Genomic DNA, 24,598 nt, shown 5'->3' with positions numbered 1-24,598 from the left:
TTGCGGTACGCGGGCCTCTCACTGTTGTGGCCTCGCCCGTTGTGGAGCACAGGCTCCGGATGCGCAGGCTCAGCGGCCATGGCGCACGGGCCCAGCCGCTCCGGGGCATGTGGGATTTTCCGGGATTGGGGCACGAACCCGTGTCCCCTGCATCGGCAGGCGGACTCCCAACCACTGCGCCACCAGGGAAGCCTGAAACTAATTCTTTTAAGACTTAACTCAGTCAAGAAACAACAGTTCTCATTTTAAGCTCAACCACCATTGTTATTTATTTATTTGTTTTTTTTGCGGTTCGCGGGCCTCCCACTGCCGCGGCCCCTCCCGCTGCAGAGCACAGGCTCCGGACGCGCAGGCTCAGCGGCCGTGGCGCACGGGCCCAGCCACTCCGCGCCACGCGGGATCCCCCCGGACCGGGGCACGAACCCGTGTCCCCTGCATCGGCAGGCGGACCCCCAACCACTGTGCCACCAGGGAAGCCCCACCATTGTTATTGATCAACAGTATGTCACAATACAAACAGCATTTTTCTTGGTAAACAGAACTGGTAATTAGATACATTCAGGGTCAATATATAGTTATCAAAATATTCCTTTATTGATATTTCAGGAATATTATATTCCTTACATATTTAGTTGAATATTTATATTCTGTGTCTTCCAAGTAATTCCAATATAGTATTTCTTTTGAAATTATATTTTGAAATATAATATTTATAATGTTTCTTGTAATTAATGATAAGCTTTTGGTTTCTGACTTATTTTTTTTTACTAGGCAAGTACACAAACAGATGCCCTCAAACTGCCACCTTCCCAGCCTCCAAGACTTTTGAAGAATAAAGCTTTATTGTGCAAACCCATCACACAGACCAAGGCCACTTCTTGCAAACCACATACCCAAAACAAAGAATGCCAGACAGGTGTGTTCCTTGTGCTTTCTTCATTTAATTTTTCCTAGGGGAAAGTAATGTGGCATCTGGTTACATTAATTAAGTGCCTTCTATTTTATAGGTGTTGTGTTTGGTTGCTTATATTCGCTGCCCAATTGAGTTCTCACGATATCCCTGTGGGTTAGGTATTTTCATCAACTTAACAAGTTATGGCAAAGAGAAGGTAGTTGATAATACCATACTCTGAATGCTTCATTTAATTTCCTTATTCATGATAGTGTAGTATTATGGGTAAGCATAGACTTTGGAATTATATAAACAGGGTCTTAGTTAAGAGGAACTGTTGTTTTCCAGAGCACCCTTAGGTTTGAACTTTTCCACACTCTATTTCAAATAATGTCAGTTTCTTTGGGGAGAGCTTTAGGGCTTTCTTTTCTTATGAACTGCCTCTACCCTCTTTGAGTTACTACTTTTCTGAATGATGGGCATGGTGTGAGCTTCTGATCTCCTCAACTTGCCTTTCCTAGCATGGAATCTCTGCCCTACAAGTGATCTGGGGTGAAGGTAGTTCGTACCCTAGTTTTCTTGGCCTGCTATTCCTATAGTAGGTTTTCTCTTTGTGGGTGGTAGCTGTACTCACTAGGAAATTAACCTCTTTAACCTGGACTTTGAGGGGATAAGAAATGATGGTGGCCTGTCCCTCCTGGTGAGATACAGTAACCCTTGATGGGAGCTGAAGGAAGAGGAGCCCATTCTTTCTGGTCCCACCCATTCCAGAGTGGAGTTTCTATCATATTTAGCTGGCTGAGGCAGGGGTGTGGAGCAGGTAGTAGATCAAAAGTCACAGATGCCTACTGTTCTTACTGTATTTAGTAGATTTTCTTGAATAAATATTTCTCCATTTGCTGTATGCCTTTGGGACAATTTCCAAAGAATTTATTAAGTGGTTATTTTTTAGGTTTTCACCAACTTTGCTTGTTTCCCTAGAGAATTGGGTCTCTGGCATGCTGCCATCTGAAAATCCCAGAATTTTTTTTTTTTTTTCCCAGAATTTTTAAAGTGGAAAGGAATCCTAGATTCTTAGATCTGGAAGGTTATCCTCTAGGCCAGTACTTCTCAAACATTAATATGCATATGAATTATTTGGGAATGTTACTAAGTGGATTCTCATTTAGTGGTGCCGAGGTTTTGCATCTTTTAAGTTCCTGGGTAATGTCAGTGCTGCTGATCCACGGGGCATGTTGAACAGCAGGGCTATAGATGACTTAGTCCTGTATTTTTATTGTACCAATAGTGACTTTATAAAAAAGTCATTTTTTAAAATATTTTTTTTATTTATCATTTTTTTACAGTAGGTCCTCGTTATCTGTTTTAAATATAGCAATGTGTACATGTCAATCCCCAAATAGTGACAGTTTAGCATTATGTAGCTTGGTTATCAGACATCTCTAATCAGATAACTTTTTTTTTATGTCCACTGCACCATGGTAAAATTGATCCCATATTATTTCCCACTTCTAACCCTAGTCAAATTGTCAGCTTTTCACTTCTTTTTACTAGCATTACCTTTCTCTTACATTAATGATTTTACAGTTATCTAACATATTTTTCTGGCCTACAGAAAAGAGTCTGTAGATAGTTGTTAATGATTTCTACCTCCATCCTTTCCACTTTTTCCCTACTCATGTTTAAGTTAGTTCCCAAAGTTGTTTCCTTTTTTTAAAAAATATCTTAGAACCTCTGCTCTGTATACTTATTTTTTTTTCCTGCAGGTATCATAACCACCCTAGTTCAGGCCCTCATCTTCTTAGCTCTATATATTGTAGTTGCCTCCCACATTGTATACTTTCTATTCCATGTGAAGATGGCAGCCAAATTAATCTTTTTACAGCCATTTTCCTCACATTACTTTGTGCTAACCAATCTGTAGTAGTTCCCCACTGTCTAATGATTTTAAATGTGTATTATAGCCTCACAAAAATGGCCCTTCTACCTATTCAGTCTCCTCTTTAACATACACTACTTATTCATGTTAAGTCTTCTATACCTTTCTTCTAAGATAACTATTCCATTTATCCATCCAAGTTATATCCTTCATTCATCTTATCCTTGTATCACTGATAATTATTGTGTTGCCCACTTTTTTTAGTGCTGTTATACTCAAGCCTTGCTATTTCTCCTTTCTGTGAATTCCTAGTATCATAGATACTTCTTTTTTTTAAATTTAATTTTATTTATTTGGTTGCATCAGGTCTTAGTTGCAGCATGCTTGTGGGATCTAGTTTCCTGACCAGGGATTGAACCTGGGCCCCCTGCATTGGGAGCACAGAGTCTTATCCACTGTGCCACCAGGGAAGTCCCTCATAGATACTTCTTTTGAACTGTAAATGTCCACATGCTTTAAAAAATTTTTTTAAATTAAAATTACACTTCTTTTGAATTATAAGTCTTCATATACCTAAAAAATTTTTTTAAATTAAAATGTCGTTTCTAACCCTCTTTGTTTTTTTGTGGGTTTTTTTTTTTTTTCTTCCATTAGAAGACACTCCAACTCAGCCCCAAGTTATTGTGGTGCCAGTTCCAGTACCAGTGTTCGTACCTATACCTCTTCATCTTTATACTCAGTATGCCCCAGTCCCATTTGGAATTCCAGTTCCAGTGAGTAATCATTTAGAGATTAAGCCTAATTTAGTATGCATTTTTCTCAATTAAGATTTGACAGCTCCATAAAAATACTTTTTACTTGTTGGTAAAATATACCTGACTCTGGTTGGCTATTAATCATACTGTTATATTACTTAAATATGGAATATATAAAGGACTGCTTCTATTTGTACCCTGCCTTGTCAGAGGAGGTTATGATTTAGCTTTTTAAAAACATTTTAAACACAAAAGACCACTAACATAGAAAAAGATCAGAAACAGTGTGTGAATGCTAGAATCCTAGATTGTAGCAAGAATGCAAAGAGGAATACTGTGATTTACAGGATTCTGACTTTTCGTTAAAGAAAAATGTATTCATTTTTTATTGGAAATATATATTTTCTCGGTATTGAATTCTTAAGAGAAACACTTGTGTGAAAATATTAAGCAAGAAATATAGTCAAAAACAAAACAAAAATTCATTACTTAATTATTCTTTTAGATGAATCAGAGACACGTTAAGTATCCAGAAAAGCACTTACTGAATTTCTATTTAAATGGCTGCAGTCTTATAAAAACAAACTAGCAAGACTATCTTAACCATTAGCAATAGAAATATCTTGAATTTGTTTATTAATAATTTTTATATTTAAATGATCTCACAAATAATAGTTTTGATGGTCGACCAAGAAACTCTTCAGTCTATCCTTGGTCTTTCAGATGCCTGTCCCTATGCTTATTCCATCCTCAATGGATAATGAGGATAAAGTCACTGAGAGTATTGAAGACATTAAGGAAAAACTTCCCTCACATCCTTTTGAAGCTGATCTCCTTGAGATGGCAGAAATGATTGCAGAAGATGAAGAGAAGGAAAAGACTCTATCTCAGGGAGGTTGGTATAATTTTAAAGTAAAAAAAGAAAAACACACCTATAAATTTTTAGGTAGCTCATGTAATTTTAAGTATTAGGCAGTCAAGGAGTTTCTAAAAGCTTTATTTGTTTTTAAATATGAAGTCTATGGGCTTGTTAAACTTGTTGATAACTCTGGAGCTCTATCCTGTTTATGAAAGAAATCGATACGGTTTCTAGTTCTTAGTGATTCCAGAAAAATAACTTATAAATCCATGTTTCATGGTATTGTTCTAGTTTTATCCCCTGCAGTCAAAGCCATGGTCTCCAGATAAAAATTACTGTTGTAAAATAATCAGCATGTTGGTAGAAGGTAAAAAGAATTTTAGGGTGGAAAACCATTTGGTTCAAAATAACCTATAGATAAATACCATTTTATGAGTGTAGAATAATGAACAGTAATTAACATTTATGTGCTTGCCGTACTCTAGGCATTGTCCTGAATGCACTGTGTGTGTCACCTCATTTAATTTTCACAACAACCCTATGAGTGAGGTACTGTTTACTTTAGATTCCTCTTTTGGAAAATAGGCTTGCCATGGTTATGAAATCAGGAAATAATGGAATCAGAAGTTGAATCCAGGTTTGTCTGACTCCAAAGAAAGGATTTTAACCAGAACTCAGTAGTATAAATTCCAGAAAGGTTTCCAGCCTTATTTAGCACTGCCTTGATTTTTGGATATAAGAAGAGATAAAGGAAATGGTGTTAAAGGGAGTTGAAATGTATAGGTGAATTTTTGCAATGGCGTATTTTATTTATTTATTTAATTTATTTTATTTTTGGCTGCATTGGGTCTTCATTGCTGCACCGTGGGCTTTCTCTAGTTGCGGTGAGCAAGAGCTACTCTTCACTGTGGTGTGCGGGCTTCTCACTGCAGTGGCTTCTCTTGTTGCAGAGCACAGGCTCTAGGTGCACAGGCTTCAGTAGTTGTGGCTCGCGGGTTATAGAGCACAGGCTCAGTAGTTGTGGTGCATGGGTTAGTTGCTTTGCAGCATGTGCGATCTTCCCAGACCAGGGCTCGAACTCGTGTCCCCTCCATTGGCAGGCGGATTCTTAACCACTGTGCCACCAGGGAAGCCCACAGTGGCCTTTTCATATATCATTGATGAACCAAGAAATTACTCTTTCCTGACAATTTTTTTTTTCTGTGATGGTTTTTATAAAGCTAGCCACTGGGTTCTGATTTTGCGTAATACATTCTAGCTGGTTTTCTGAACACCACAGCATTTGAAAAAACTACTGTCAACTTTTCTGTTGTGTTGCCAGTACGTTTTTAAATCAGATATACTCTGAGAGATGGGTACAAAGCTTTTTGTTATTATCCCAAAGTTTCTGGTCTCATTTTGCTCTTTAGTGTATAATATCAATTCTGACCCATTTATATGTGGATTTTAAAGTCTTAGAATATTGCCCTTGGGCTTCCCTGGTGGCACAGCGGTTAAGAATCCGCCTGCCAATGCAGGGGACACGGGTTCGAGCCCTGGTCCATGAAAATCCCACATGCCGCAGAGCAACTAAACCCATGCACCACAACTACTGAGTCTGTGCTCTAGAACCTGCAAGCTACAACTACTGAAGCCTGCGCTCTGCAACAAGAGAAGCCACTGCAACAAGAATCCCGTGCACTGCAACAAAGAGTAGCTCCTGCTGGCCGCAACTAGAGAAAGCCCACGCACAGCAACGAAGACCCAACGCAGCCAAAAATAAATAAATAAATAAGTAAGTAAAGTAAGTAAGTAAATAAATAAATAAAAAGAGTACTGCACCTATGCTTGATCTTCTAATTTCTGATACTTATTTTGCAAGTTCCAGCAATTCCTGATGAGAAACCTCATTCTAAGTTGGCTTCTCCATTCATGTTAATAGTCAGCATTTATCAAATGTTTCCTCTATACAAATATTGTGACTTTGCCTTTGCCTACAGTTCAGTCAAACAGAAAAACTTTAGACTGAGCTTCAAGACAGAGAGTTTTAATCATCATAGTGTAATTAAAATCAAATGGTTTAGAAATATAAAGGGGGGAGAAATTAATTCCAACTGAAAGGATCTGGCTCATTTATCTTTGATTTCAGGGAAAAGAGACAATTTTCCTTGGTTTTTTAAAAAATCTTTTTTTTAATACTTTAAATCTTTAAACACTTTACTTTTTTTCTTCTTCCTTTTTTTTTGTTTTTTCTTGGCCACATTGTGCAGCTTGTGGGATCTTAGTTCCCTGACCAAGTATTGAACCTCGACCCCAGCAGTGAAAGCTCCGGGTCCTAACCACTGGACAGCCAGAGAATTCCCTAAACTCTTTACTTTTAAAGTAGTTTATAGGGACTTCCCTGGCGGTCCAGTGGTTAAGACTCTGCGCTTCCACTGCAGAAGGCACTTGTTCGATTCCTGGTCGGGGAACCGAGATCCCACATGCTGCATGGTGTGGCCCAAAAACAAACAAAAAAAAATTACAGTAGTTTATAATTGATAGAACTTTGTTCTGTTTAGTTCCATGTGCTGATTGCTCTTGTATTTATATTCTAAGTTTGTCAGCTTTCCACTGCATGGTAAAGCATATTTTATTTAGGGAAGGAAAAAGGAATTTAAAACAGATTTGTCAACCTGTGAGTAAATCAATATTGTGTGTGTGTGTGTGTTGTGGTTAAAAAAAAAAAAGAATTTCAGATAGCACAGAATCCAAAATAAAGGTCTCTCTTGCCATGACTTCTTTCATACCGCTTGCTATCTAGAAGTGTAACCACTGTTATCAATTGTAATTTAACTGTATTTATCACTAATGCCTGACTTTTATTAATGAACCATTCTTTTCTGCATATAAAGACTATTTACGTAGAACCTCCCTAGTGCAGTCATTTCGTTTGAGATGCGGTTTGTTTTTTGTATACATATAAATTGACTTATTATGTGCTTTTCTTTTTCTTTAGGATCCCAAACTTCTGAACAGGAGCTCTTTCTAGACACCAAGATATTTGAAAAAGGTTTGTAATTGTAAATGTATTTTGAATCTTAGAAATATTATCCTCTGTTAGTGACACAAATCCGTAAAGTATTAGCATCCTTGGATTTAATATTTGCAATTTTAGCTGCTTGTAGGGGGCATCAGACATCTATGATTTTGTGCTAATTTGTAAAGAGACTAATAAAAGCTACCTCAGATATTGGTTTTAAGGATTAATTGAAATAATGCTCTGAAGTGTGTACCAAGAATATAAATCTAGTTCTGTGATATTGGTGAACAAGTTACTTCATTCTTGAGTGTACCTATGGAATTGTCCAGCAACCATACCTGACTTTTTGGTATTTAGGGTTTCAGAGAGGTTTCTGAGTATGTCAAGTATATTATCTCATTTTGAGGGCTTGTTTGTTTTTCTGTATATTTCAGACCAAGGAAGTACTTACAGTGGTGATCTTGAATCAGAGGCAGTATCTACTCCACATAGCTGGGAGGAAGAATTAAATCATTATGCCTTAAAGTCAAATACTGTGCAAGAGGCTGATTTAGAAGTGAAGCAGTTCTCAAAAGGGGAAACTGAACAGGATCTGGAAGCAGATTTTCCATCAGGTTTGTGCAGTGTAACCTGTCTGTTCAAAGTCCTTTATTAGAATATTCGTACAACTCTGAATTGGCATAATGAAGCAGTTATAATGTATGATAACTATCTAGGGCACAAATGGTCCCTGCCTTTGAAGGTATTAATTCATACCATATTGTTCTTTATAAGGGGTTAATTTGTTTTTGTTGTTGTTGTTTTTAAGTTTCCCACAGTAATCATATAGGGATTTTTCTTGATTGTTAATAAAGTTTGGGTTTTTTTTTTGCAGTACACGGGCCTCTCACTGTTGTGGCCTCTCCTGTTGCAGAGCACAGGCTCTGGACGCGCAGGCTCAGCGGCCATGGCTCACGGGCCCAGCCGCTCCGTGGCATGTGGGATCTTCCCGGCCCGGGGCACGAACCCGTGTCCCCTGCATTGGCAGGCGGACTCTCAACCACTGCGCCAACAGGGAAGCCCCCCCCCCCTTTTTTTTTTTGCGAGATAATAAAGTTTTTATACATGCTGTATCTCCTTGTTTTCTTATGTATATAAGTAAAGTCCATATTTTATCATAAACAAAGTAATGAATATAGTGATGATTACCTGATATTTCCTCCTTCACCCTAAGTGTTTATTTAAGTCTGTGAGTGATTTATCTCACATTATGCTTTCTCTTGGATATCATAGAATCCTTTGACCCACTGAATAAAGGACAGGGAATCCAGGCACGTTCCCGAACAAGAAGACGACACAGAGATGGCTTCCCCCAGCCCAGACGAAGAGTAAGCAGTAACTTAATTTTTCTAGCATTTTCTTTTCTTTGTTGTTTTCCAACCTTGTATTTTTGTCCTTTTGTTTTTGTTTTTTTGAAGTCAAAAACCATATCTCTTATTTTATATTTCCTCAGGAGGGACTTTTTATTTTGTTTCTATAATCAAAGGATTTTTCTGTTAGTTTTTTATAATCGTTGTTACACACTTTCCTCTTTTTTTTTTTGCGGTACACGGGCCTCTCACTGTTGTGGCCTCTCCCGTTGTGGATCACAGGCTCCAGATGCGCAGGCTCAGCGGCCATGGCTCACGGGCCCAGCCGCTCCGTGGCATGTGGGATCTTCCCGGATCAGGGCACGAACCCATGTCCTCTGCATTGTCAGGCAGACTCTCAACCACTGTGCCACCAGGGAAGCCCTGCACACTTTTTTTTTTTTTTTTACTTGGGTTAGTTTTCATCTTATTGAGTTATGTTTTTTATTATGGATATAATTCTTTTATCAAATATGACTTTTCCTCCTATTTTGTGACTTCATTTTTATTTTCTTAATAGTGAAAAACAACTTTTTCCCTATTTCCATGGTTCATTTATTTATTTTTTTCCAGTTTTATTGAGATATAATTGACATAACAGGACTAAGTTTAAGGTGTAGAGCATAATGATTTGACTTACATACATCATGAAATGAATACCACAATAAGATCGTAAACATTCATCATCTCATATAGATAAAAAAGAAACAAAAAAATTTTTTTTTACTATGAGAACTCTTAGGATTTACTCTCTTCACAACTTGTATATATAGCACAGAGCAGTGTTCATTATATATATCCTGTCGCACATTATACCCCTAGTACTTACTTAAACTGGAAATTTACGCCTTTTGACTACCTTCATCCAGTCTCCCTCCCCCTACTCCCTGCTTCTGGTAGCCACAAATCTGATCTCTTTTTCTAAGAATTTGTTTGTTTGTTTTTGAAATATAATAGACCTACAATACTTTGTTAGTTCTTGGAGCACAACATACTGATTCAACATTTCTACATATTTTAAAATGTTCACTAGGATAAGTCTAGTTACAATATGTCAGCATACAAAGATATTACATAATTATAATTGTGTGATTGTATTCCCCACACTGTACATTTCATAACATAACCATGACTCATTTACTTTGTGACTGGAAGTTTGTACCTCTTAATCTCCCTCACCTATGTCTCTCATCTCCCCAACCCCCTCCCCTGTGAGAACCACTTGTTTATTCTCTGTATCTATAATTCTGTTTCTGTTTAATTATGTTTGTTCATTTGTTTTTTAGATTCCAGATATAAGTGAAATCATATAGTATTTGTCTTTCTCTGTCTGATTTGTTTCACTTACTGTAATACCCTCTAGGTCCATCCCTGCTGTCACAAATGGCAAGATTTCATTCTTGTTTGTGGTTGAGTAATAATTCCATTGTATGTAACTGTGTGTGTGTGTGTGTGTGTACCACATCTTCTTTATTCATTCATCTAGGACACTTAGGTTGTTTCCATATCTTGGCTGTTGTCAGTAATGCTGCAGTGGACTTAAGGGTGCATATATATCTTTTTGAATTAGTGTTTTTGTTTCTTTTGGGTAAAAAATACCCAGAAGTGGAATTGCTGGATCAAATGGTAGTTCTATGTTTAATTTTTGAGGAAGCGCCATACTGTTTTCCACAATGGCTGCACCAGTTTACATTCCCACCAACAGTGCATGAGTGTTCCCCCTTTTACACATCGTCGCCAACACTTGATATCTCTTGTCCCTTTCGTTGTAGTCATTCTGACAGGTGTGAGGTGATATTTCATTGTGGTTTTGTCTCGCATTTCCCTGATGATTAGTGATGTGGAGCATCTTTCCGTGTGTCTGTTGGCAATCTGTATGTCCCTTTTGGGAAAATGGCTCTTCAGATCCTCTGCCCATTTTTTAATTCCATTTTTTGTTTGTTTGTTTGTTTGTTGGATATTGAGTTATTTATACATTTTGGATATTAACCTCTTTCCAGATATATAATTTGGAAATATCCTTTCCCATTCAGTAGGTTGCCTTTACATTTTGTTGAGGGTTTCCTTTGCTATGCAAAATCTTTTTAGTTTGATGTGGTCCCATTTGTTTATTTTTGCTTTGGTTGTCTTTACCTGAGGGAACAGACCCAAAAAATATTACTAAAACCGATGTCAAAGTTTCCTGCCTGTGTTTTCCTCTAGGACTTTCATGGTCTCAGGTCTTACATTTTCAGTTTAATTTTGTATATGGTATGAAAAAGTGGTCCAGTTTCATTCTTTTCCATGTAGCTGTCCACTTCTCCCAACACCATTTACTGAAGAGTCAGTCTTTTCTTCATTGTACAATATAGTCTTGCCTCTTTGGGCATAGATTAATTGACCATAAAAGCATAGGTTTATCTGGGCTGTCTATTCTGTTCCATTGATCTGTGTGTATGTTTTTGTGCCACTACCATACTGTTTTGATTACTGTAGTTTTTAGCATAGTTTGAAATCAGGGAGTATGATACCTCTAGCTTTGTTCTCCTTTCTCAAGATTGTTTTGGCTATTCTGGGTGTTTTATGTTTCCTAATGAATTTTAGAATTATTTGTTCTAGTTCTGTGAAAAATGCCATTGGTAGTTTGATTTTATTGCATTGAATCTGTAGTTTGCCTTGGGTAGTGTGGTTATTTTGACAATATTCTTCTAATTCACGAGAATGGTGTATTTTTCCATTTGTTTGTTTAATCTTCAGTTTCCTTCATCAGTGTCTTATAGTTTTCTGAGTCGAGTCTTACCTCCTTTGTTAGATTTATTCCTAGGTATTTTATTCTTTTTGATGTGATTATAAACAGGATTGTTTTAAAAATTTCTCTGACAGTTTGTTGGTAGTTTATAGAAATGCAACAGATTTTGTATATTTTGTATCATGCAACTTTACTGAATTCGTTGGTGAGTTCTCATAACTTTTTGGTGGTGTCTTTAGGATTTTCTATGTATAGTATGGTGTTATCTGCAAACAGTGACAGTTTTCTTCCTTTCCAATTTGGATTCCTTTTATTTCTTTTTCTTCTCTGATTGCTGTGGCTGGGACTTCCAATACCATGTTGAATAAAAGTGGCAGAATGGGCATCCTTGTCTTATTCCTGATCTTAGAGGAAATTGTTTCAGTTTTTCATCATTCAGTATGATGTTAGCTGTGGGTCTGTTATATTTGGCCTTTATTACATTGGGGTATGTTCCCGCTATAGCCATTTTGTGGAGAATTTTTATCATAAATGAATGTTGAATTTTGTCAAAGGCTTTTTTTGCTTCTGTTGAGATGATCATATGACTTTTATTCTTCAGTTTGTTAATGTGGTGTATCACATTGGTTTGCAAATACCAAATTGTTCTTTGCATCCCTGGAATAAATCCCACTTGCTCATGGTGTGTGATCCTTGTAATGTATTGTTGAATTTGGTATGCTGATATTTTGTTGAGGATTTTTGTATGTATGTTCATCAGTGATATTGGCCTGTAATTGTCTTCTTTTATGGTCATCTACTTTTGGTATCAGGGTGATACTGGCCTCGTAGAATGAATTCGTAAGTGTTGCTTCCTCTGCTATTTTTTGTAATAGTTTGAGAAGGATAGGTATTAACTCTTCTCTAAATGTTTGGTCAGCTTCATCTGTGAAGCTGTCTGGTCCTAGACTTTTGTTTGTTGGGAGTTTTATGATTACTGATTCAATTTCATTACTAGTAATTGGTCTGTTCATATTTTCTATGTATTTCTGGCTCAGTCTTAGGAGGGTGTACATTTCTAAAATTTTTCCATTTCTTCCAGGTGATTCTTTTGGTGTATAATTGTTCATAGTAGTCTCTTAAGATCCTTTATATTTCTGTGTTGTTTGTTGTAACTTCTCTCTTCTCATTTTTTTAAAAAATTTATTTGTACGTTTCTTTTTTCCTTGATGAGTCCGGCTGAAGGTTTATCCACTTTGCTTATCTTTTAAAAAGATCAGCTCTTGGTTTCATTGATCTTTTCTATTGCTTTTTAGTCTCTAGTTTATTTTTGCTCTGATCTTTATGATTTCTTTCCTTTACCAACTTTCGGTTTTCTTTTTCTTTTTCTAGTTCCCTTAGGGTATAAGGTTAGTTTGTTTATTTGAGATTTTTCTTGTTTCCTTAAGTAGGCTTGTCACTGTAAACTTACCTCTTAGAACTGCTTTTGCTGTATCCCATAGATTTTGGATAATTGTGTTCATTTTCATTGGTCTCCAGGTATAATCTTGATTTCCTCTTTAATTTCTTTGGTGACCCATTGGTTGTTTAATAACATATTGTTTAGTCTTCTGTGCTGTGTGTTTTTTACAGTTCTTTTGTGTATTTGGTTTCTAGTCTCATAGCATTGTGGTTGGAAAAGATGCTTGATATGATTTTACTTTTCTCTTAAATTTACTGAGACTTGTTTTGTGGCCTAGCAAGTGATCTAGAGAATGTTCCATGTGAACTGGAAAAGAATGTGTGTTCTACTTTTGGGTGAAATATTACATATATATATATGTATATATATACACACAAACATATGTGTGTGTGTGTGTTTATTCTGTATATAGCTATTAAATCCATTTCTTGTAATGTGTCATTTATGGCCAGTGATTCCTTACTTATTTTCCTTATTTATCTCTGTCCATTGATGTAAGCGAGGTTTTAAAGTCCCCTACTCTTGTTGTGTAACTGTCCATTTCTCCCTTTATATCTGTCAATGTTTGCTTTATGTATTTAGGTGCACCTTTCCTATCCTCTCACATTCAGTCTTTGTGTGCCTTTAGATTTGATGTGAGTCTCTTTTAGGCAGCACTGTGGGTCTTGTTTTTGTATCCATTTAGCTACCCTATGTTTTTTTATTGGAGCATTTAGTCCATTTACATGTAAAGTAATTATTGATAGGTATGTACTTATTGTCATTTTGTTAATTGCTTTGTGGTTGTTTTTGTAGCTCTTTTTTGTTCCTCATTGTTTTGCTCTCATCCCCTGTGATTTGATGACTATCTTTAGTGTTATTTTGGGGTTCCTTTCTCTTTTTTGTGTGTGTATCTATTACTGATTTTTGGTTTGTTGTAACCATGAGGTTTATGTATACCAGTCTATTTATGTTTATACATGATTATTTTAAGTGCTGATCTCTTAATTTTGAATACATTTTACCAACCCTGAATTTTTACCCTCCCCACATTTAATGTTTCTGACATCATATTTTACGTTTTTTGGTTTGTGTATTCATTACTACTTATTATGGATATAGATAATTTTACTACTTTTGTCTTAATCTTTCTAGTAGATAGTACTGATCTACTATCTTTACTGTATGTTTGTCTTTACCAGTGAAATTTTTTTTTTTAATTTTCATTTTTCTAGTTGTTACTTTTTCTTTTCTGCTTAGAGAATTCCCTTTAATATTTCTTATAAAGCTGGTTTTGTTGTACTGAATTATTTTAGCTTTGCTTGTCTGTAAAAAACTCTTAATCTCTCTATCAAATCTGAATGAAAGGCTTGCTGGGTATAGTATTCTTCGTTGTAGGTTTTTTCCCTTTCATCACTTTACATACATGGTGCCAGTCCCTTCTGGCCTGCAGAATTTCTGCTGAAAAGTCATCTGATAGCCTTATGGGATTTTCCTTTAACGTAACTAGTTGCTTTTCCTTTGATGCTTTTAAATTCTCTCTTTATCCTTAATGTTTGCTATTTTAATTATAATGTGTCTTTGAGTGGAAATCTTTGGATTGAGTCTGTTTGGGACTTTCTGTACTTCTGGGACTTGGATGTTTGGTTCCTTTCCCAGATTAGGGTCGTTTTCAGCTATTATGTCTTCAAATACATCCTCTGCTCCTTCCGTGCTCTCTTCTTCCAGGACCTCTACAATGCAAATGTTGGTACACTTAAAGTTGTCTCAGAGTTCTCTTGAACTGTCCTCACTTTTTAAAATTCTTTTTCTTTTTTCTCTTCAGTTTGAGTGATTTTGACTACACTGTCTTCCAGTTTGCTGATCTGTTCCTCTGTATCAGCTAACCTACTGTTAATTCCTTTTATTTCAATTATTGTATTTTTTGGCTCTGCTTGCTTGTTCATTATATTTTCTAACTCTTTGTTAGAAACTTCTAACCTCTCACTGTGTTCATTCTTCTCCTGAGTGCTTTGAGCATCTTTACAGTCATTACCTTGCAGTCTTATTGGGTAGAATGCTTCCTTTGGAACATATTCCTCTGTTGCCTTATTTTGCCTAGTTCTTTGTTTTTACTTCTATGTATTTCATAGGTTGGTTCCGTTTACCAATCTTAGATAAGTGACCTTATGTAAGAGACATTCTACGGGGCTGAGCAGCAGACTCCCTTCTAGTCACCAGAGCTGTATGCTCTAGGGGTGCCCTGTATATGCACTGCATGGGCCCTTATGACAAGCTGACTACTGTGGGCGTTCTGATAAGCATGGTCAGCATGGCTGACTACTGTGGGCATGCTGGGACCAGAAAGTCCAAGACCGGTTGGTTGCCAGACCCTGCCTAATGCAGAGGCCTCCGACTCTGGTGTGGTTGGCTGCAGCCTGGGGCGTTCTGGTCCTGGTGCTGGCCCACTGGTGGGCAGGGCCACGTCATGAGGCAGCAGAGTCCTGAGGAGTTCCCAGGCTAATGCTGTCCTGCTGGTGGGTGGGACTGGGTGGAGGGTGGGTGTTCTCGGCCTGGTTTTGACCCACTGGGTTACAGGCTGGGTCCTGACACAGGTGGCTACAGGGCTGCGGTATACCCAGGGGCTAGTGTCTGCTCTCTAGTGGGCAGGGCCAGGGCTCATGGGATCCCAGGGCTGGTTCCAACCAGTGGTGGGTGAGGCTGTATCCTGGGACTAGTTCTGTTCCATTGGTGCACAGAGCTGGGTCCCAGGGTCTCTGGCTGGGGGGCCTGGTTCCTGAAGCTGGTATTGGCTTGTGGATGTATTGGTCTAGGTCCCACGGTATCCTGGGGCTAGTGTTGGTCCACTGGTGGGAAGAGCCTGCTCCTGAGGATCTCTGGCTGTGGGGCCCTGGTGATCCTAGAGTTGGTGTCAGCCTGCTGGTGGGCAAGGCCAGGGCCCAGGAGGTCCTGGGACTAGTGCCTATCCACTGGTGGGCAGAGCCTTGTTCAGGGTGGCTGAGGGCTCATGGGAGCCTAAGGCAGCAAACTTGCTGGTGTTTGGGGCTGTGTCCCCACCTGGCTAGCTTCTTGGCCTCAAGCGTCCCAGGATTGTTGGCAACTGGCTGGTGGGCAGGCTGGCTCCAGTTCTCATTTAACTTAGTGGGAGGAGTCCAAAATGGTGCTTGCTAGCAGCAGTGTTCTCGTTGTAGAGTGAGCTCCCCAAAATGGCTTCCGCCAGCATCTGTGTCCCCAGGGTGAGTCCCAGTTTCCTCTTGACTCTCTGGGAGGCTCTCTGAAATCAAGTGGGTCTGACCCAGTCTCCTTTCAAATTACTGCTTTTGCCCTGAGTCTCAGATCATGTGAGATTTTGTGTGTACCCTTTGAGAGTGGGAGTCTCTTGTTTCCTGCAGCCCTCTGGCTCTCCTGAAAACAAGCCCCGCTGGCCTTCAAAACCAAGTGTTCTGGAGGTTTATCTTCCCAGTGCAGGAGCCCCAGACTGGGGAGCCCTATATGGGGCTCAGACCTCTCACTTCTTGGGGAGAACATCTCCAATTGTGATTATCTTCCCATTTGTGTGTCACCTAACCTGGTGGTGTGGGTCTTGATTATACCGTGTCTCTGCCCCTTTCTACCCATCTTGTAGTTCCTTCTTTATATCTTTAGCTGTAAAAGATCTTTTCTGCTAGTCTTCAGGTCATTTTTATGGAAAGTTGCTCTGTACATAGTAATAATTTTGGTGTGCCCATGGGAGGTGGGGAGCTCAGGGTCTTCCTATTCTGCCATCTTGGTCACCCACACTAGGACAGAACTTTTTACTTTTGAGAAGTCTACTTTATCAGTTTTTATTCTTTTATAATTTGTGCTTTTTATTATCCCATCTAAAAATCTTTGCTTAACTTAACTATGGTAATTAAGATTTTCTCTTACATTTTCTCCTAGTTTTATAATTTTCTTTTATGTTTTCTGTGATCCATTTTGAGATAATTTTTATGTATAAGTTAAGGCATCACATATCATTTTTTTGTGTGTATGGATATACAGTTGTTCTAGTACCACTTTTGTAAACGCTGTCTTTTCCCCTTCAGTTACATTGGCACTTTTGTTAAAGTCAACTGACCATATATGTCTTGGTCTGTTTCTGAAACTATTCTGTTCCATTGATATACATGTCTATTTTTATACCAGTACCAACTGACTTGATTAATGTAGCTTTACAGTGAGTCTTGAAATAGGAGTGTAGGTCTTCCATCTTTGTTCATCTTTTTCAAAGGATTTATTTGAATTTCCATATACATTTTAGAATCAGCTTGTCAATTTCTACAAAAAAGTCTGCTGAAATTTTGATTGGGGCTGTTCTTAATCCATGGATCAATTTGCAGAGAATTGACATCCTAGCAACTTTGAGCCATCCAGTCCATAAAGATGGTATCTTTCACCTTTATTCAGATTATCTCCCAACAGTGTTTTGTATTTTTCATTTTACAAGTCTTATACTTTACCAAATTTATCTAATAAGTATTTTAATATATTTTTGATCCTGTTGTGAATAGCGTTATTTTTAAATTTCCTTTTCTAGTGTTCTTCATTGACATAGAAATAGAGATGGTTTTGAATATTGATTTTATATACGGTGATTTTGCTCAACTGAAATCCTTAGGATTTTCTACCTACACAATCATATTATCTGTAAATAAAGGCAGTTTCACTTTTTCCTTTACAATCTTAGTGCATTTTCTTTCTTTTTTTGATTTATTGCATTAACAAGGATCTTTAGTACAATGTTTAATATAAGTAATGAGTGCAGACCTTCATGCCTCTTCCCAATTTTAGGGAAGTGTTCAGCCTTACAATATTGAATATGATGTTACCTATATGTTTCTCATAGATGACCTCTATCAAGTTCAGGAAGTTCCTTTCTATTTCTAATTGCTCAGAGTGTTTTTGATTGTGTTTTGAACTTTGTCAGGTGATCTCTTGAGATGATCATCTGGTTTTTCTTTTCTGAGTCTTTTAAAGTGGTGAAATACATTAATTTTTTAAATTATAAACTAACCTTGCATTTATGGGATGAGCACTACTTTCTTTTGATGTTTTTATTCTTCTATACGTTGCTGGATTCAGTTTGCTAATATTTGTTAAGGTTTTAAGTGTCTCAGTTTAAAAGAGCTATTGATCTGTTTTCTTGTGATGACTTTATCTGGCCTTGCTGTCAGGATAATAGTAATATAAGTGAGTTAGTGTTCCTCCTCTTCTATTTTCTGAAATACAGTTTATATAATTACTTAATTCTTGGCTAGACTTCAACAGTGAAGCCATCTGGGTCTGGATTTTTTTTTATGGGAAGGTTTTAAACTATGAATTGAATTTCTCTAGCTACTTAGGTTATCTATTTCTTCTAGAGCAAGCTTTGTTAGTTTGTGTCTTTCAAGAAATTTGTTCAGTTTATCTAAGCTGTCTAGTTTATTGTCATAATGACGTTCACAGTTTTATTATTCTTTTTATATGTGTGGGGTCAGGTGTTGATAATTTGTGTCTTTTTTCTTTTATCCCTGATCATTCTAGCTAGAGATTTATCATGTTTTTTTAACCTTCTAAAAGTACCAGCTCTTCATTTTATTGATTTTTCCTTTATCTTTTCTTTTTATTGATTTTTGCTCTATTTTTTATTATTTCCTTACTTTGGGTTTTAATGAAGTCTTTTTTCTAGTTTCTTAACACAGAGGCTAGATTATTGATTTTAGACTTCTTTCACTTCTCATAGAAGCATTTTAATACTGTAAATGCCCTTATAAGCACTGCTTTAGCACTATTACATAAAGTTTGATACGTTTTGTTTTCATTTTTACTTAAGTTCAAAATATTCTCTAATCGCATTTGTGGTTTCTTAACATGTGTTGTTTAATTTCTGAGTTTTCAGGATTTTTCTAACACTATTTCATTACTGATTTCTAGCTGAATTCCATTGTAGTTAGAGAATTTATTGAGGCTTCTTTTAGAGCCATCTATTCGTATGTTCCATTAAATAGACCTGAGTGGTAATAACTGTTATTCATACCTCATTGGGTGGGTCCAGCATCCGGAACATAGTAAATACCCAAATGTTAGTGATTATTAAAATATTACCTTCTACACTTCAATTTTCTCTTTTTTTCTTTTCTCATATGGATTGGATTAGATGACTAAGCTCTTTCTAGCTCTAAGAGCTCTGAATCTTTGGGATCTAATACTAAATTGCATTTTCTGTAAATTTATGCCCATTCTGTCTTTGAGAATCCCAATTCTTAAAGCTCTGAAACTAAATTTTATATTCTGTAAATTTTTGGAATTCTTACAGGGACGGAAGAAGTCTGTAGTGTCTGTGGAGCCCAGGAGTCTTATTCAAGGAGCCTTTCAAGGGTGCTCAGTGTCTGGGATGACACTGAAATACATGTATGGGGTAAATGCCTGGAAGAACTGGGTTCAGTGGAAAAATGCCAAGGAAGAGCAGGGGGACCTGAAAAGTGGTAAATACACGGCATGAATTTGTGTCCTGATTTAGGGGGTGGGAGGGATACAGCTTAAGTCATAAATCTACTCAAAAGGGATACATAGTAGGTCAGAAATCCCATAAAACTTTGATTTTGGCTTTACTTAATTTTTTTCCCCATCTTTATTTATTCTCATTAATTTTTCTTTCTTTGTCAGGAGTTGAACATGCCTCATCTAGCCCGTGTTCTGACCCTTTAGGAAGTGCTCAAGACCATGCACTCTCTCAAGAATCTTCAGAGCCAGGCTGTAGAGGTAAAATTTCTCTCCTTGTGATCTGAATTGCTTGTAATATCATTGTTGATTTTAAATTTGTAAATGGAATATTTAAAATTATTTAAAATTTGAAGTTTATGTTTAAAAAGAGAAATTAATATCCACTCCCAATTTTAAAGAGCTTGTTATAAAGGTAAGGTTGTATCTTCTGATCATGAGTTTCTTGTGCAAATATAAGGAATTCTGTTTCTTTTTCTAACACTATGCAAGTAACTCAAATCTGTCTTCTTGAGCCCTATATTTGTAGAATAATCAGTGTGGAACCCAGTGTAACACTTTTTGTTGTTGTTGTTGTTAAGAAGAATACCTGGAAAAGCCTTGCTGTTACTGTAGGAATTTTTCCTATCAAGGAGTTGTATATGATTGACCATGATTGCAGGTTTCATTTTTGGTGCCAAAAACTTTGGAACCCAATAAACAGTTCAAATAGAGCAACACTGTATAAATTTAGAACCCTAATCATTAGCTTTCTTTTTTCCCCGATCGTTCTATTCTAAACTTTGTTTTCAGTTTGTATTTTGCTTTTTTATTATCTGTGTTTTATATAAGATACTTATACAATCTTTGTGGGATGAGATGGGGCAGGAATGAATATGTCCTTGTAACTAGATATTTTTGTCCCTTTCCAACTATACCTTCTCTCTAATACCTGGGTGATTGCATGCACTCTTGGCTTTGCCTCAGTCTACCCTCATTATTGGAGCAGTTAGTTGCTGCTGTGGTCTGTGACTGACTCATTGAGTTCCCACAGATCAAGTATAATCTCTCTGCTCCAGAGTGATATAAATATACTCCTGTTATGGGAGTTTACTAGGCCTTTCACCTTCCAGTTTGAGGCACAACATTTTTAAGAAAGAAGGAAGGATAGGGACTTCCCTGGTGGTCCAGTAGTTAAGACTCTGTTCTCCCAAAGCAGGGGGCACAGGTTCAGTCCCCTATTGGGGAACTAAGATCCTGCATGCCGCACAGCGTGGCCAAAAAATAAACAAATGAAACGGTGGATATGTAAGTCAACTGTACTTCAATTTAAAAAAATAAAAATTTAAAAAGAAAGAAAAAAGGAGGGGTAGTGAAAATGGAGAAGTAATATTGTATTAGACCACCAAGCCTAAATGCAGTAGCCACAGGGGATGCCTACTCATTTCCGCTACTCATTCATCCAAAAAAAATACTTACTGAATATACCTGTCATGTATCAGGCATGGTTGTAGGCACTCAGGTGAAAAGATCAGACATGGTCCTTGCCCTCATGAATCACCTATTTCAATTTGCAAAACCAACTCAGGGGAGCTCAAGTGTATCTTTGGAAACATGCAGTGTTTTCTAAATGCAGAAAAGCAGTAACTAGAAAGAGTGTTTCAACTCATCCCACAGTGTGGACCAGTCTGTTGCAGTAAGATCTCTACAAGTCAAATTAGATAACTCTCCTGCCTAAAACTAATTCAGTTCTTAGTTGTCTTCAAACTCTTAATGTAATATATGAGGCTTACCATAATCTGCCCGCATCTGCCCTCTTTTCTTTTCCGCTGTTCACCTGAGTCCCCTGAACCTTTTCACTTTTGTGGTTGAGCACATACTATATTTTCTGGCATTTTCAAAGGCATGAAGTTATATGTTACTTAAAGTGTTCCTTATTCAAATAAATATGACTTTAAAGAAAGTTAAACAGCATTTTTTTTTGCAGAAATCTCCAGAGACTTTAATATGTTAAAAAAACATTGTGAATTCTTTAGAGGCAGGTATAACATACTGCTGTTTTCCAAATTTATCAGATCTTAGAAACCCAGTTTTCTTGAGCTCTCACATGATTAGTATTTTGTGGAGTATACTTCGGGAAATCTTTTTATATCCTCAAATTGGAATTCTTCCTCCACTTGTTTAATTCTTCTCCACCTTTCACATCTCCCAGAATCTAACATGACCCTTCCCTGTCTGTTAGATGGCCCTTATTTTTTTTCATAGAATTTTATTTAGATAAAACCCCTGTCATAGCACCCTATTACGTCATATGTGCTTCATTGTCTTTATTTCTTTACCTAAAAAAGCCTTGAGATCAGGATCTGTCTTTAATCCATGTATTCACCAGTGTACACCACAATACCTGGGGCAGTGTAGTCAGTGTTTATTCAGTGAGTTGAGTAATGTTATTATTTTTCTATAAGTTAGTATTTCAGATGTTTTCTACCTTTCCACAGTCCGCTCTATCAAGCTGAAGGAAGATATTCTGTCCTGCACTTTTGCTGAGTTGAGTTTAGGCTTATGCCAGTTTATTCAAGAAGTGCGGAGACCAAATGGTGAAAAGTATGATCCAGACAGTATCTTATACTTGTGCCTTGGAATTCAGCAGGTACGAAATTCAATAATTGTTACAAAATCTATTGCATTTTTAATAATTCTGATAGAACTTGTGAATTAAGCTGAAAACTTATAGTGTATATTGTTTGTTTGGTATTGCTCGTATACTCTCTCCTTAATGAACTACTGACCCTGATTTAAAAGTCTTGGTCATATAAGCCTTTTATAAGTTAAACTGAGACTGTTAGAATAAGAGGAATTGAGGTTGGTGCATTTTATTGGTAAATGCACAAAAAAGGCATAAATAGCAGTTCACAAAAGAAGTGACATAGGTGATTTGACATAGGTGACAGGAGACATCCTTGTCCAAAATCGTTTGACTAAATATGCATGTGTTTATTTTGGACTCTCAGTTTTTAATACATTGGTTTATGGCTATTCTTATGGTAGTACTCACTATTTTGATTACTGTAGGTTTGTAGTAAGTTTTGAAATTGGGAAGTGTGATTCCTCAAGATTCTTTTGGCTATTCGAGGTTCCTTGCAATTTCATATCAATTTTAGGATCAACTTTTCCATTTCTTCAAAAACTAAACCGTTGGGATTTTGATAGGATTGTATTGAATCTGTAGATTGCTTTGGGGAATATTGCTGTTTTAACAATTTTGTCTTTAGATCCATGAGTACAAGATGTTTTTCCTAGGTGTTCTTTAATTTCAGCAGTTTTATGTAGCTTTAAGCGTGTAAATCACATACCTCTTTTGTTAAATTTATTCTTAAGTATTTTATTCTATCTGATGCTATTGTAAATGGAATTTTCTTAATTTTCTCTTTGGATTGTTTATTACAACTGATTTTGTGTTGCTTATACTCTGCAGCTTTACCAAGTTCATTTACTAGCTCTAATAACTAGTTTTTTTGTAGACACTTTAGAATTTTCTATATATAGGTTCATGTCACTGCATATAGAGATGGTTTTACTTCTTCCTTTCCTATTTCAATACTTTTTATTTCTCTTTCTCACCTGATTACTCTGGCTAGGATTTCCTGTACAATGTTCAGTAGAAGTGGCATTTTTATCTTGTTTCTGATCTAAGGGGGAAGTGATTTTTTTTAAACCCATGTATTTTATAGGTACTCATATTTGAGTAAAGGTACAAAACTCAATTCTGTGTATTCATAAAGGAAATGTTTTTTAAGATTGAAATAACTCCTGACTGTTACCAGTAGTTGCCTTTGTGTAGTGAGTTTGAGTATATCTTTCTTCCACCTTTTCTGTATTTTAAACTCTTTCCATAATGAGGATATAATATTTTTAAGTTGTGAAAATAACTTTATTAAAATAAAGAAAATGAAGAATACTTTTCAACAACAAAACTGTAATCTGGCGATACAATCATAAATTGCCTTTGAAGAGGCCTATAAAAATGCACGTTGAAATGGTGTGTAATTTTTATTAGCCGGAATAAATTTAAGTGGAAATAAAAATTTACTGCAAGTCATACATAGATCAAAAAGCAGGAAACCAAGATAGCCATAGATAAATAAGTTTAAAATACCAGATCTTAAAAACACTAGGGGCTTCCCTGGTGGCGCAGTGGTTGAGAGTCCGCCTGCTGATGTAGGGGACACAGGTTCGTGCCCCGGTCCGGGAAGATCCCACATGCCGCGGAGCAGCTGGGCCCATGAGCCATGGCTGCTGAGCCTGCGCGTCCGGAGCCTGTGCTCCGCAACGGGAGAGGCCACAACAGTGAGAGGCCACGTATCAACAACAACAACAAAAAAGAACACTGAAAGATTTTTAGCATATAATTATGCTACTTTGTGTTATTCTCTTGTTCTGTTCATTGTATTTCTCTGAAGTGCTTGACTCTGACCTGACCTGCACCGTCAAAATATTTAACAGTAATTTACTCAAACTGTTGCGTGTTTCCCATTCTGTGATGTGATTTTTTTGGGGGGGGCTGCATTGGGTCTTTTTTTTTGTTGCTGCGCACGGGCTTTCTCTAGTTGTGGCGAGTGGGGGCTAGTCTTCATTGCGATGCGCGGGTTTCTCATTGTGGTGGCTTCTCGTTGCAGAGCACAGGCTTTAGGCACATGGACTCAGTAGTTGTGACTCACACGCTCAGTAGTTGCGGCACACGAGCTTAGTTGCTTCGCGGCATGTGGGATCTTCCTGGACCAGAGCTTGAATCCATGTCCCCTGCATTGGCAGGTGGATTCTTAACCACTGTGCCACCAGGGAAGGCCCTGTGATATGATTCTTGATGGTTATAATTAGCATACTTTTAAGTCATATAATTAGACTTGAACTTTTTGAAGGCTGGCTTGTGAGGCAGAGAGTTGAGATCTGTGGTTAGAAGCCTCCAAATAAATAGTTTTAAATTTTGGATAGCCTCAGGTTATCTGACACTAGATAACTATATTATTTGCAGGAAGTCATCTTATAACTAGGCTAAAAAACAAACAAAAACTGCTAAGAGCGCACCTCAGACACTGAGAATTAGAAAAATGATTTGAGAAATTTGAATTAGGACCAATTTTTAGTATATCAGTTTTATTAACTAACTAAAGGGTACTTATTATAATTATTTTATAC

The 24,598-nt window shown here is 37.1% G+C and overlaps 1 protein-coding gene across 5 annotated transcripts in view; it reads left to right on the top strand.

Annotated features, from left to right (window-relative positions):
* ZMYM4 (zinc finger MYM-type containing 4) overlaps window positions 1-24,598 on the top strand; it is a 176,861-nt gene that overhangs the window by 136,197 nt on the left and 16,066 nt on the right. For all 5 annotated transcript variants that reach the window (XM_060307953.1, XM_030869680.2, XM_060307959.1 and 2 more), the window contains 9 exons: window positions 772-916; window positions 3,426-3,544; window positions 4,250-4,421; window positions 7,363-7,416; window positions 7,821-8,000; window positions 8,659-8,753; window positions 19,239-19,407; window positions 19,589-19,684; window positions 21,901-22,052. In XM_060307953.1, coding sequence (XP_060163936.1) covers window positions 772-916; window positions 3,426-3,544; window positions 4,250-4,421; window positions 7,363-7,416; window positions 7,821-8,000; window positions 8,659-8,753; window positions 19,239-19,407; window positions 19,589-19,684; window positions 21,901-22,052 — 1,182 coding nt within the window. The remainder of the gene's footprint in view (window positions 1-771; window positions 917-3,425; window positions 3,545-4,249; window positions 4,422-7,362; window positions 7,417-7,820; window positions 8,001-8,658; window positions 8,754-19,238; window positions 19,408-19,588; window positions 19,685-21,900; window positions 22,053-24,598) is intronic.

This window comes from Globicephala melas, chromosome 1, assembly GCF_963455315.2.
Source record: "Globicephala melas chromosome 1, mGloMel1.2, whole genome shotgun sequence".
Lineage (NCBI taxonomy): Eukaryota > Metazoa > Chordata > Mammalia > Artiodactyla > Delphinidae > Globicephala > Globicephala melas.
Note: the sequence above shows the minus strand (reverse complement) of the source record. Positions and strands in the feature narration are given on the sequence as shown.